Source organism: Oncorhynchus keta, chromosome 6 (genome assembly GCF_023373465.1).
Source record: "Oncorhynchus keta strain PuntledgeMale-10-30-2019 chromosome 6, Oket_V2, whole genome shotgun sequence".
Taxonomy (NCBI): Eukaryota; Metazoa; Chordata; class Actinopteri; order Salmoniformes; family Salmonidae; genus Oncorhynchus; species Oncorhynchus keta.
In genome coordinates this window covers 15,340,502-15,353,384 of record NC_068426.1, presented here as the reverse complement: position 1 = coordinate 15,353,384, position 12,883 = coordinate 15,340,502, and the positions used below count along the sequence as shown (strand labels likewise).

The 12,883-nt window shown below is 48.0% G+C and overlaps 1 protein-coding gene across 1 annotated transcript in view; it reads left to right on the top strand.

Annotated features, from left to right (window-relative positions):
* Nucleotides 1-12,883, top strand: part of LOC118385053 (pleckstrin homology-like domain family B member 2) — a 39,799-nt gene that overhangs the window by 5,988 nt on the left and 20,928 nt on the right. Inside the window, 4 exon segments of the mRNA XM_052520847.1 lie at nucleotides 5,820-5,939; nucleotides 7,077-7,595; nucleotides 7,598-8,121; nucleotides 10,543-10,884. Of these exon segments, the coding sequence (XP_052376807.1) occupies nucleotides 5,820-5,939; nucleotides 7,077-7,595; nucleotides 7,598-8,121; nucleotides 10,543-10,884 (1,505 nt within the window).

Sequence of the window (12,883 nt, the reverse complement as noted above, 5' to 3'; positions counted from 1 at the left end):
CTCGACAGTTTATAAGGCCTAGAAAGCCACCGTCTGGCTGTTTTTTTAAGGATGATACTGAGATGTGCTGTCTGTTGCAGATCATCATTCTCCCAAGTCGTCCAATAATATTGTGGCCACGTGGGCCCCTGACAGGCCCAGTTATTCAGGAAGGTTTAAAGCGCACTCTGCCTCTCCAAATCCGAGCGGCTATTCCTCACGCACCTACAACCTAACGCTTCAATACAGCCTAAATATTTGTCATTTAACTTTTAAAAGGTATTACATTGTATATATATGGCATAAACACAACCAAACACGATGTTTTAATCTGATTAGGCTAATTCAAAAATCTCCTGTAGGCATGAGCACATTCATCCTAAATATAATTCCAGCATTCTCAAAATGGCTTTACATTAACCAGGTTTACATCCAACCCTTTTATGCGAGTAAAGTAGTCCTACATGTCGGATAAAACATGTCACGACATCATGGCAAAGCATACCATGTATTAATCTAGATTAAATCAAGTATGATTAACTTCACATGGGTAGTGAATGTGCACAGTGATGAGCTTGATGCTCCTTTCAATAAATAACGAGGGTCTTATTCTGGTGACATGATGATCAATGCTTTGCTGGCATTTGACAAATAAAAATAATCTCACACTTTTGTCCATAATAAATCCTCATCATGCAGCATATACCCGTACTGTATCTGCGAGCTGTTGGCTAGAGCGCATGCGCCAATAGGTTACCAGACTGTGCACCTATTTAAAATGTAAAAAATTCGGTGCATGGGAATTTAACCGGATTTTTTATGTGCACTAAGTATTTACACACAATGCAAATAAGTCCCGGACTTTATTGTGCAATCCTGGTCACTTTTACAAATATTTGTACTGAGTATATAAACTGTATGTCTTTTTTTTTTACTGACAAATCAAATCAATCAGTTAATCAATCCAAACTGTGCACCAAAACAACAGAAAGTTCAACAACATTATGAGATTGTCGATCCAAGCCTTTGATACTGTGTAGGCCTACAAGGTAGGAAGATATGTATTTGGGGGGGGGGGGCAAAATCGATATCCACGTTTGTAAATTCGAACTGCCTAGTTAAAAAAGGTTACCTTTTTAAAAAATTTAACTGTCCCTTAGGGTTGGGGTTACAGCATCAAACGTCACCCGCCCCCATCACCCCCGTCCCACCAAAGCCCCCACCTCTCCCCAATTTGGCGCGTCTGCGACCACCCAAATCAGCCAACCAGACTTGCGCAGTCCCCGAGTTTGGGGCTCCGTCTGAGAATGGGGAGGAGTGTCTGAGGACTCGTCAAGGTAGCAGAGAGAAGCGCCTCTGTCCCTTTGTCATGCTAATCCAAGGCAGAGGAGTTCCGTCCATCACCAACGCTCAACAGTTTGAATGGGACAGCACACAAAGGTTAGTTGTCGTCCTCGAAACAAAAACATCTCAGACGTTTTCAAAAGTTGCTCAAGAGAACATGCGTGTCTGTTTCACCATTCTCCCTCCTCATCTTGCAGGATAATAACTTTTTTTAACGAGTCAGTAATCTTTCGCGAACTCCAGTTTGGATTCATTGTTCAATTGTAGGCGAAATATGGTTTTATTTGGTTATGTCCAGTTTGTCAAAAAGTTGCGCGCAAAATAGTCAATGTTCTTATTTTATTTTAAAGCCATTGAAATACTCGAAGTGCATTTTTGTATGGACTCAGTAGTAGGATATGCCGCACACATTTTAGGGGACTGTTTAAACTTTAGCGGTTTTAAAAGGTCTCGTGAGTGGCTTAGCGGTCTAAGGCACTGCATCTCAGTGTTAGAGGCGTCACTGGTTCGATTCCAGGCTGTATCATAATCCGGCTGTGATTTGGAGTCCCATAAGGTTGCGCACAATTGGCCCTGCGACGTCAGGGGTAGGTCGTCATTGTAAATCAGATTTAGTTCTTAACTGTCTTGCCTTTATTTAATTAACACAGGTTAATTAAATAAATCAAAATATAGCGGTATTGCCAAGAGCGCGCTTTTCTTAATCATTTTCAAATGGTTGTACCGTTTCGCCGAAGTGGTTTGATACTCCTTGCAAGTTAGGTTAATTAAATAAATAAAAATATAGCTGTATTGCCAAGAGTACGCTTTTCTTAATCATTTTCAAATGGTTGCACCGTTTCACCGAAGTGGTTTGATACTCCTTGCAAGTTTTCCCCGAAGATGTTTGGTACTCATTGCACGTTTCCCCGAAGTGGGTTGGTACTCCTTGGGGAAAAATAAACAATAATAGCAATAGTCCTACTTATTTATAAGAATTATGTAAATTGATCACTCTTGTTTTTTTATGTGATTGGGAAGTAGCATAGATGCAAGAAGAGGTCGAGCTGCGGCCTGCGCATTGGTCCCTAATCAGAAGTGGAGCGGCCTGCGCATTGGTCCCTAATCAGAAGCCGAGCGGCCTGTGCATTGGTCCCTAATCAGAAGTCGAGCGGCCTGTGCATTGGTCCCTAATCAGAAGTCGAGTGGCCTGCGCATTGGTCCCTAATCAGAAGTCGAGTGGCCTGCGCATTGGTCCCTAATCAGAAGTCGAGCGGCCTGAGCATTGGTCCCTAATCAGAAGTCGAGCGGCCTGCGCATTGGTCCCTAATCAGAAGTCGAGCGGCCTGCGCATTGGTCCCTAATCAGAAGTCGAGCGGCCTGCGCATTGGTCCCTAATCAGAAGTCGAGCGGCCTGCGCATTGGTCCCTAATCAGAAGTCGAGCGGCCTGAGCATTGGTCCCTAATCAGAAGTCGAGCAGCCTGAGCATTGGTCCCTAATCAGAAGTCGAGCGGCCTGCGCATTGGTCCCTAATCAGAAGTCGAGCGGCCTGCGCATTGGTCCCTAATCAGAAGTCAGCGGCCTGCGCATTGGTCCCTAATCAGAAGTCGAGCGGCCTGAGCATTGGTCCTAATCAGAAGTCGAGCATTGGTCCCTAATCAGAAGTCGAGCGGCCTGCGCATTGGCCCTTAATCAGAAGTCGCATTGGTCCCTAATCAGAAGTCGGCGGCCTGCGCATTGGTCCCTAATCAGAAGTCGAGCGGCCTGCGCATTGGTCCCTAATCAGAAGTCGAGCGGCCTGCGCATTGGTCCCTAATCAGAAGTCGAGCGGCCTGCGCATTGGTCCCTAATCAGAAGTCGAGCGGCCTGCGCATTGGTCCCTAATCAGAAGTCGAGCGGCCTGCGCATTGGTCCCTAATCAGAAGTCGAGCGGCCTGCGCATTGGTCCCTAATCAGAAGTCGAGCGGCCTGCGCATTGGTCCCTAATCAGAAGTCGATGAGCATTGGTCCCTAATCAGAAGTCGAGCGGCCTGAGCATTGGTCCCTAATCAGAAGTCGAGCGGCCTGCGCATTGGTCCCTAATCAGAAGTCGAGCGGCCTGCGCATTGGTCCCTAATCAGAAGTCGAGCGGCCTGAGCATTGGTCCCTAATCAGAAGTCGAGCGGCCTGCGCATTGGTCCCTAATCAAAAGTCGATGCGCATGGTCCCTAATCAGAAGTCGAGCGGCCTGAGCATTGGTCCCTAATCAGAAGTCGAGCGGCCTGAGCATTGGTCCCTAATCAGAAGTCGAGCGGCCTGCGCATTGGTCCCTAATCAGAAGTCGAGCGGCCTGCGCATTGGTCCCTAATCAGAAGTCGAGCGGCCTGCGCATTGGTCCCTAATCAGAAGTCGAGCGGCCTGCGCATTGGTCCCTAATCAGAAGTCGAGCGGCATGCGCATTGGTCCCTAATCAGAAGTCGAGCGGCCTGCGCATTGGTCCCTAATCAGAAGTCGAGCGGCCTGCGCATTGGTCCCTAATCAGAAGTCGAGCGGCCTGCGCATTGGTCCCTAATCAGAAGTCGAGCGGCCTGCGCATTGGTCCCTAATCAGAAGTCGAGCGGCCTGCGCATTGGTCCCTAATCAGAAGTCGAGCGGCCTGCGCATTGGTCCCTAATCAGAAGTCGAGCGGCCTGCGCATTGGTCCCTAATCAGAAGTCGAGCGGTACATGCATTGTTTGTCCCTAATCAGAAGTCGAGCGGCCTGAGCATTGGTCCCTAATCAGAAGTGGAGCGGCCTGCGCATTGGTCCCTAATCAGAAGTCGAGCGGCCTGCGCATTGGTCCCTAATCAGAAGTCGAGCGGCCTGCGCATTGGTCCCTAATCAGAAGTCGAGCAGTACATGCATTGTTTGTCCCTAATCAGAAGTCGAGGGCCTGCGCATTGGTCCCTAATCAGTCGAGCGGCCTGTTGGTCCCTAATCAGAAGTCGATACATGCATTGTTTGTCCCTAATCAGAACGAGCGGCCTGCGCATTGGTCCCTAATCAGAAGTCGACGGCCTGCGCAGGTCCCTAATCAGTTGCGCATTGGTCCCTAATCATCGAGCGGCCTGCGCATTGGTCCGTAATTTTTACATCTTTGCTCCAAAATAACCATGTCATTAGCGGTCATTATGTTCCAGACAAAAAGGGATAGGCTACTATTCTCAGAAGGGGCTGTGGTAGACAGATTATTAATAGAGGATTAAGTTGTTGCGTTAAAATGTTTTATTAGAACTTATTACAGGTCTAATCAGTTAGTAATATACAGCCCACTATTTAATTTCACAAAGTAACCGTAGTTCCAGTGGAAGGCTAGTCATATAACACACACACACACACACACACACACACACACACACACACACACACACACACACACACACACACACACACACACACACACACACACACACACACACACACACACACACACATTGAGTAGAACCCAAATGTGTAGGAGGACTCTGTGAATTGGGTTTCCCCAATGGTGTCTATAAAAAAAAAATCCTCTGTCTGGTATTTGCTCTGCCTTGCTGACCTGCTGTCTGTGTGATACTTTAACCCCACCCACCCCCCCCCCCGCCATATGAGGGGAAAGCTGTTTTAGGTGGCCAGAGCAGGGTGAACTAACTAATGCTGATGGATTGTATGTAGCTGACTGTGTAAAAGGATACCCCACTTCCTGAAGAACCATCAGCCTGGCGGAGCAGGAAACCTTGGATTATCAGACCCAGAAGACTCCGGCCCTGAAGTGTGTGTGTGTGTGTGTGTGTGTGTGTGTGTGTGTGTGTGTGTGTGTGTGTGCGTGCGTGCGTGCGTGCGTGCGTGCGTGCGTGCGTGCGTGCGTGCGTGCGTGCGTGCGTGCGTGCGTGTGCGTGTGCGTGCGTTGGGGTGCGTGCGTGCGTGTGTGTGTGCGTGCGTGTGCGTTTAGGGGAGGGAGTTGTACACCTCTGTCATAGCCCCAGTCTCAGAGAGTAAATATTGCTGAAATCATCACAGTGTCTCAGTGTAGAGACGCTCAATGACATAGATAAAAGAGAAATGGAATATTGATTCAGGGACACAGAGCAGCCTTCTCAGTCGTCATTTATTTGTCCACAAAAGTGAGGAGAATTTTGTTTCCATCTCAGATACCATTAATATTGGAGGCTGAATTCTTTTCCTAGGATCTGTTTTCCTACTCTGTACGGTTTCCTCATTTAGCTCCTCGGCTCCAGACAGTATGGTTTAGAGAACAGAGGGTATCTGTAATGTTCTCCGTATGCTGCCTGGACTGAGGCATCGTGACAATGTCTTACACTACTGTCCTCTGCATTAAACAATGTGTTTTACTTGGACGTCGATGTAATTGGAGAAAACTCAGTAAAGCCCTTTACTCCAAGGTAGAAACATTCTGTTGTGTGTGTGTGTATGGCTGTGTTCAAAATACTCTACAAAGTGCTCTGTTGAATGTGTGTGTATTTGTGAGAGAGTCAGTTCTGACTGTTGTTTATCCAGGATTCACACTCTGTCTGGGTAAATCCTACTTCTTCCGCTTTAACCACCCTGAGGAGGCCAGACGTTTGAAGAGCATGCAGCCCCAGAAGAGTCCTGTCGCCACTATGGGTTACAGCTCAGGTAGGGACCGATCTCTCTCTCGCACAACCCTGAAGACTACACTCTTACCGCTATTTCTCTACATTTCCCAATCCTACTGCTATTCTCCCCTGTCTATCCCTTTTCCCCTGCATGAGGAACCTCCAGAAGTGCCACGGTGTTACTGTGATGGCTGTGTGCTAAGGAAGTGGTTCTCAGAGTTCCGAATGTATTCGTTCTCTCTCTATCTCTCTATCTGGGGCGGCAGCGTAGCCTAGTGGTTAGAGCGTTGGACTAGTAACCGGAAGGTTGCGAGTTCAAACCCCCGAGCTGACAAGGTACAAATCTGTCGTTCTGCCCCTGAACAGGCAGTTAACCCACTGTTCCCAGGCCGTCATTGAAAATAAGAATGTGTTCTTAACTGACTTGCCTGGTTAAATAAAGGTTAAAAAAAAAAAAAAAAAAATCTGTATCCTTTGTCTGCTGGGGGCAAGGGTCATGACTCTGGCTCTGCTTGACTCTACTCTGCTTTACTCAAGTCTGACGGTTATACTCTTCAACTAAGCGATTATGTACACAGCCAAAGACCTTGGGTCAAACTGCCCATGTAAGGTATAAATAAATGGAAGTCTACCCCATTCTCCCCTGTCCGGTGTGAGTTTATCCACTGAGAGAACAAATGACAGCATGTCAGCACAGATAAACAGAGCCTGAGGTCAGCCAGCCCAGGTGGTCTCTAGGCAGAAACCCTGCACTGCATACTGGGCCGCGGGTGCCGCGGGTGCCGGGTCGGTGGGAGGAAGGGGCGTGCTGACAGAGGTGATTCCTCAGGGTCCAGGCTCTCCCTCAGTGCCAGAAGTACAAAGGCATTCCGGCCCGTCTCACTCCGCCAGCATTCTTCCATTTTTAGAAGAAGCTTTCCTTACCCACAGACTATGTTTGTTTTGGGCCCAGAACCGTCTGAAGGATGTTCTTCGCTGGTTTCTCCCTCCTTAGTCAGCATACTACAGGGGCTGATCACTGTTTGGTTATTAGATCCCACTCATGCTGGTTGCCTCAGTCTCATTCAGCTTATAGGTGTTAGGCTTGAGTATAGGGTGTGTTTTACTGTGCTCCAAGACAGGATCATATATACACATTAATGAGAGTTTGGTTTCTATGCATCTGATGTTTCCACAGAATGTGTAAAGACTGAGCACAGCAATGGTGGCTCAGTGGGTGGCACCATGATGAGAGGCTCCCGATCGAAGGCGGAGCTGCAGGACCTGATGGAGACTCTGCAGCGCCGGAAGAGTGCTCTAGAGGCTAGCCTGAGGGCCAGTGCAGAATCTACCCGTACCTACCTCAGCCTGCCCCCTCCCAGCCCCCTGTCCCCCACGCCCCCCAGGAGTGCCGAGCGCCCCCCCTCCTCCAGAGGCCTCCCCTACATGACCAGTAGTAGCATGCCCCCCTCCCCTCGCCAGGGTGAGCGTCCTCTCAGCCCCAAACCGCCATACACCCGCTCACGCCACCAATCACAGGACAGCCTGCTCCTCTCTAGCTCCTCTGACAGGCATTGCCCAAATGTAGCCAGTTCTCTCCTATCCATGTGGAATGGTTCCTCTTCCTATGGGGAGCCTGCACACAATCCTCCACAGGGCCACAGTGGGGCGGCCAGCATGCCCTCCAGCCCTCGCCTAGGTCGCAGGTTCTATGCCCAGGGCCGGAACGGGACAATGGTATGGACTCTGCGCCACGTCAGAGGAAGTACTCTACAGGGTCACTCAACGGCCTGGGCTCTACCCACAGCCGCTCTCTACCCCGCCTCCACCGGTCGGCAGACTCCACAGCCCTGTCCCTGCCCCCACGCCGCTCCATGGGCTCCCACAGAGGGGAGAAGGGTTCTGTGTCCCTGTCCTCCAAAACGAGGCGCAGCCTGTCTCCTCTGGAGCGGCCGCCAGACGTAACAGTGCTTGCAACAGCCAGCGTACCGGGTACTCCCCGCAGGGCCAGCCTGGCCTCTCTGGCCTCGCTGGGCTGTGAACTGGAGCATGGGGGCCTGCGGGGCTCCTCACCCTGCCTGGACCTGGGCTTGGGGGAGAGGAGGCAGTCCTTTGGGAAGGGTGGGCTGGGGCTGAGATCAAGAAGAGGCAGCATCAGCTCTCTGAATGGGAAGGAGGAGCTTACAGACTACCACAAGCACCAGAGAGACGAGAGGCTCAGAGAACAGGAGGTGCAGAGACTGGTGAGATAAACACAGCCTTAGATCAATCATTTTACTTGTTGTCTAATGCACTCTATTCATTATTATTAAACCTTTTTTATTATGATGTCATTATTATTATTATTATTATTATTATCCTGCCTTTATTCTTCAGTCTAGAGTCTACTACTCAGCAGGCTCTGATTGTGTGACTTCGACACCTGATTTCATTCTGCTAGTTTGTCTGGTCCCGTCTCTTTACTAGGGACTGTTATGAATACATGAAAGTGCTTATAGTGCTTTGATTTCAGCTTTTATTTCTTGAGAAGGCTAATTGGATGTTCTGGCTAGTTGTCATCATGTTTCACACTCTCACACTCCTGCTGTAAAGAGATGGAACACACGGAGCGGTGCGCCATGAACCAGTTGGTCAGACTGTTGGTCAGACTGTTGGTCAGACTGTTGGTCAGACTGTTGGTCAGACTGTTGGTCAGACTGTTGGTCAGACTGTTGGTCAGACTGTTGGTCAGACTGTTGGTCAGACTGTTGTTCAGACTGTTGGTCAGACTGTTGTTCAGACTGTTGTTCAGACTGTTGGTCAGACTGTTGTTCAGACTGTTGGTCAGACTGTTGGTCAGACTGTTGTTCAGACTGTTGTTCAGACTGTTGGTCAGACTGTTGGTCAGACTGTTGGTCAGACTGGTTAAGACTCATTTGAACTTTGTGTTCCTCGGAAAATCACTTGATTACATTTGAAATGTGGTTTCTCTGGTTTTATTGTGTTTATAGTAGTTTATAGGTTGTTTGATCGGGCTTTTGGGTGATGACATGATCCCATTGTGTTGACAGAAGACTGTAAATAGATGAAAATACCCATCTATAAAACAATTGGATCCCAATAACACAGTCTGAGTCTAATGAGTAGTACATTGGCAATAATATGTGACTGTGTTAACAACTGGTCCTCTCCCTGTAATGTGTGACTGTGTTAACAACTGGTCCTCTCCCTGTAATGTGTGACTGTGTTAATCACTGGTCCTCTCCCTGTAATGTGTGACTGTGTTAACAACTGGTCCTCTCCCTGTAATGTGTGACTGTGTTAATCACTGGTCCTCTTCCTGTATTGTGTGACTGTGTTAACCACTGGTCCTCTCCCTGTAATGTGTGACTGTGTTAACAACTGGTCCTCTCCCTGTAATGTGTGACTGTGTTAATCACTGGTCCTCTCCCTGTAATGTGTGACTGTGTTAACCACAGGTCCTCTCCCTGTAATGTGTGACTGTGTTAATCACTGGTCCTCTCCCTGTAATGTGTGACTGTGTTAACCACGGGTCCTCTCCCTGTAATGTGTGACTGTGTTAATCACTGGTCCTCTCCCTGTAATGTGTGACTGTGTTAATCACTGGTCCTCTCCCTGTAATGTGTGACTGTGTTAACAACTGGTCCTCTCCCTGTAATGTGTAACTGTGTTAACAACTGGTCCTCTCCCTGTAATGTGTGACTGTGTTAATCACTGGTCCTCTCCCTGTAATGTGTGACTGTGTTAATCACTGGTCCTCTCCCTGTAATGTGTGACTGTGTTAATCACTGGTCCTCTTCCTGTAATGTGTGACTGTGTAAACCACTGGTCCTCTCCCTGTAATGTGTGACTGTGTTAACAACTGGTCCTCTCTCTGTAATGTGTGACTGTGTTAATCACTGGTCCTCTCCCTGTAATGTGTGACTGTGTTAACAACTGGTCCTCTCCTTGTAATGTGTGACTGTGTTAACAACTGGTCCTCTCCCTGTAATGTGTGACTGTGTTAACAACTGGTCCTCTCCCTGTAATGTGTGACTGTGTTAACCACGGGTCCTCTCCCTGTAATGTGTGACTGTGTTAATCACTGGTCCTCTCCCTGTAATGTGTGACTGTGTTAACCACTGGTCCTCTCCCTGTAATGTGTGACTGTGTAAACCACTGGTCCTCTACCTGTAATGTGTGACTGTGTTAACAACTGGTCCTCTTCCTGTAATGTGTGACTGTGTTAATCACTGGTCCTCTCCCTGTAATGTGTGACTGTGTAAACCACTGGTCCTCTACCTGTAATGTGTGACTGTGTTAACAACTGGTCCTCTTCCTGTAATGTGTGACTGTGTTAATCACCGGTCCTCTCCCTGTAATGTGTGACTGTGTTAACCACTGGTCGTATTCCTGTAATGTGTGACTGTGTTAATCACTGGTCCTCTCCCTGTAATGTGTGACTGTGTTAACAACTGGTCCTCTCCCTGTAATGTGTGACTGTGTTAATCACTGGTCCTCTTCCTGTAATGTGTGACTGTGTTAATCACTGGTCCTCTCCCTGTAATGTGTGACTGTGTTAACAACTGGTCCTCTCCCTGTAATGTGTGACTGTGTTAATCAATGGTCCTCTCCCTGTAATGTGTGACTGTGTTAACCACGGGCCCTCTCCCTGTAATGTTTAGGAGCACCAGCGGCTGGAGACCATCCTGAGCCTGTGTACTGAGCTGGTCCAGGACCAGGGCGGCTCGGCCATCTCCGACCTGCAGAAGATCAACAAGGAGCTGGAGAAGCTGCAGGAGTCTGATGATGAGTCAGTGTTCTCCGACTCCCCCGGCAGCGTCATTGGCACCGCCCCGGAGAACGGCTTTGGCACCAAAGCCCGGGAGTACCAGCTGGCTGAGGTGCGGCAGGTCCGCCAGCGCCGCCACAGTGGGCACAGAGAAGCCAGGGATGCCAGGGCCCAGTCACCTGCTGTCAGCCTGCGCAGCATTGTCCCCTCACCCTCCCCTCACCTCAGAGCCAGGGTAAGTCCTGGTAACATGTCTAACATTGTCTTGAGACCCGAGGTCTTTCATCTCTAACCCTTTCAACATCAAACAAGCACATCATTTTAGACAGCCAAACATGTGGGTGCACACATACTCACAGTAGAACATGAGTGGGAAAAGTATGAAATGAAAGAAGGAATTCCCCTTGCCCAAGGGCTTGTTGTTGATAATTACAGGGTTAGGGAGGGATTTATCAAAACATCTGCATGACACAGTTACTCATTCCGACATAGCTGTGTGTGTTCACCCGTGACAGAGTTGGTGTGAATGTAGAGGAAACTATGCAGCGCAGTGAGGGTTGAGGTATCAGTGTTGTTAAAGATATATGGAATTCTTACACACAGAGTACACCTCCAACAGTGCCCCAGTATGTCACGAGGAGCTCAGTCTCTCTGCACCTAACCCCAGTCTCAGTCCCAGAGCCACTGTTACACTTCTAGAGGGGCTGTAAAACTGTGGCATTTTCCACTCTAGATCAGTAATGACTTAATGGTGTGTTTAGTTTTAATGGAGGAGTTCTCTGGGGAATACAGTTACAGCCACTCAGACTTTCTGAGAGGAAGGGGAACAGGAAATGACTTTATCCTCAGTAGAATAACTGTGCGCACTCGTGTGCTGTGTGTAAGATGTTTTGTTAATAATAAAGTACTTATAATACCCGGTACATACTTTGTAGCTGATATTAATATTTATACCATTACAACAGATACTCATACAAGCTTTGTGTATTTGGAAAAGAAAATATGTTGGGGCCTACTTTACTACTTTCATCTGGTACCCGACTACAAGATGAGTATTATATTTCATTCCATGTAGAGAATACATTTCCACTATAATTTTTTACAGCTATGTCAGAGTCCCATTAAGTACATTCGTTATTGAACCTTCCAATCCAATCTCTTCTTCCATCTCATATTCCTAAATCCTGGCAGGGGAACAGTGGAGCAGCCAGTCAGATACTGCCTCTGAAACAGACCATTAATTACATTTACATTACATTTAAGTCATTTAGCAGACGCTCTTATCCAGAGCGACTTACAAATTGGTGCATTCACCTTATGACATCCAGTAGAACAGTCACTTTACAATAGTGCATCTAAATCTTAAAGATTTAATCCCAGGACTGCTGCCAGGACTGCTGCCTGCCTGCCACGTGAGGCTCTGACTGCCACGTGAGGCTCTGACTGCTGTTCAGCAGGACTCCTGAAGGCTTCTAACTGGAGGTGGAGCAGGCAGCAGATATGATAGAGGTTGTGATGTGTCAGATACAGTGTGTGCCCGGATGTGTGTGTAATAGATCAGGGGCTGATGACAGGAGCTGATGTTGACTCTCTGGTGGCAGCAGGGCTCTCTAACTGATAGGAGATCACTGAGGCTTGTGCAGTAGACGCCTTGTGAGACAGTAGAGTATTAACACAGTCCCTGTTCTCCCGAGGGACCTGAATCTCCGCTGCATTACAGACACATGGAAGGGGCATTACTCCCCCTCATTATCGCTGACAGCAATCTGAGGCAGCTCCATCTAACCAATGTACTATTAGCTACAAATCAGAAGGTTGTTAAGAAAACATTAAAAACATGTACCATGGCTTTAAATGAGGGGTGATCCTGTAGTGGATCATATCGTGTTTAAACATGACATCATCACAGTGTTGACAGTAACACACATTGTGAGTCGATAGCGGGAGGTTAAGATATGACATCATCACAGTGTTGACAGTAACACACATTGTGAGTAGATAGCGGGAGGTTAAGACATGACATCATCACACTGTTGACAGTAACACACATTGTGAGTCGATAGCGGGAGGTTAAGATATGACATCATCACAGTGTTGACAGTAACACACATTGTGAGTCGATAGCGGGAGGTTAAGACATGACATCATCACAGTGTTGACAGTAACACACATTGTGAGTAGATAGCGGGAGGTTAAGACATGACATCATCACAGTGTTGACAGTAACACACATT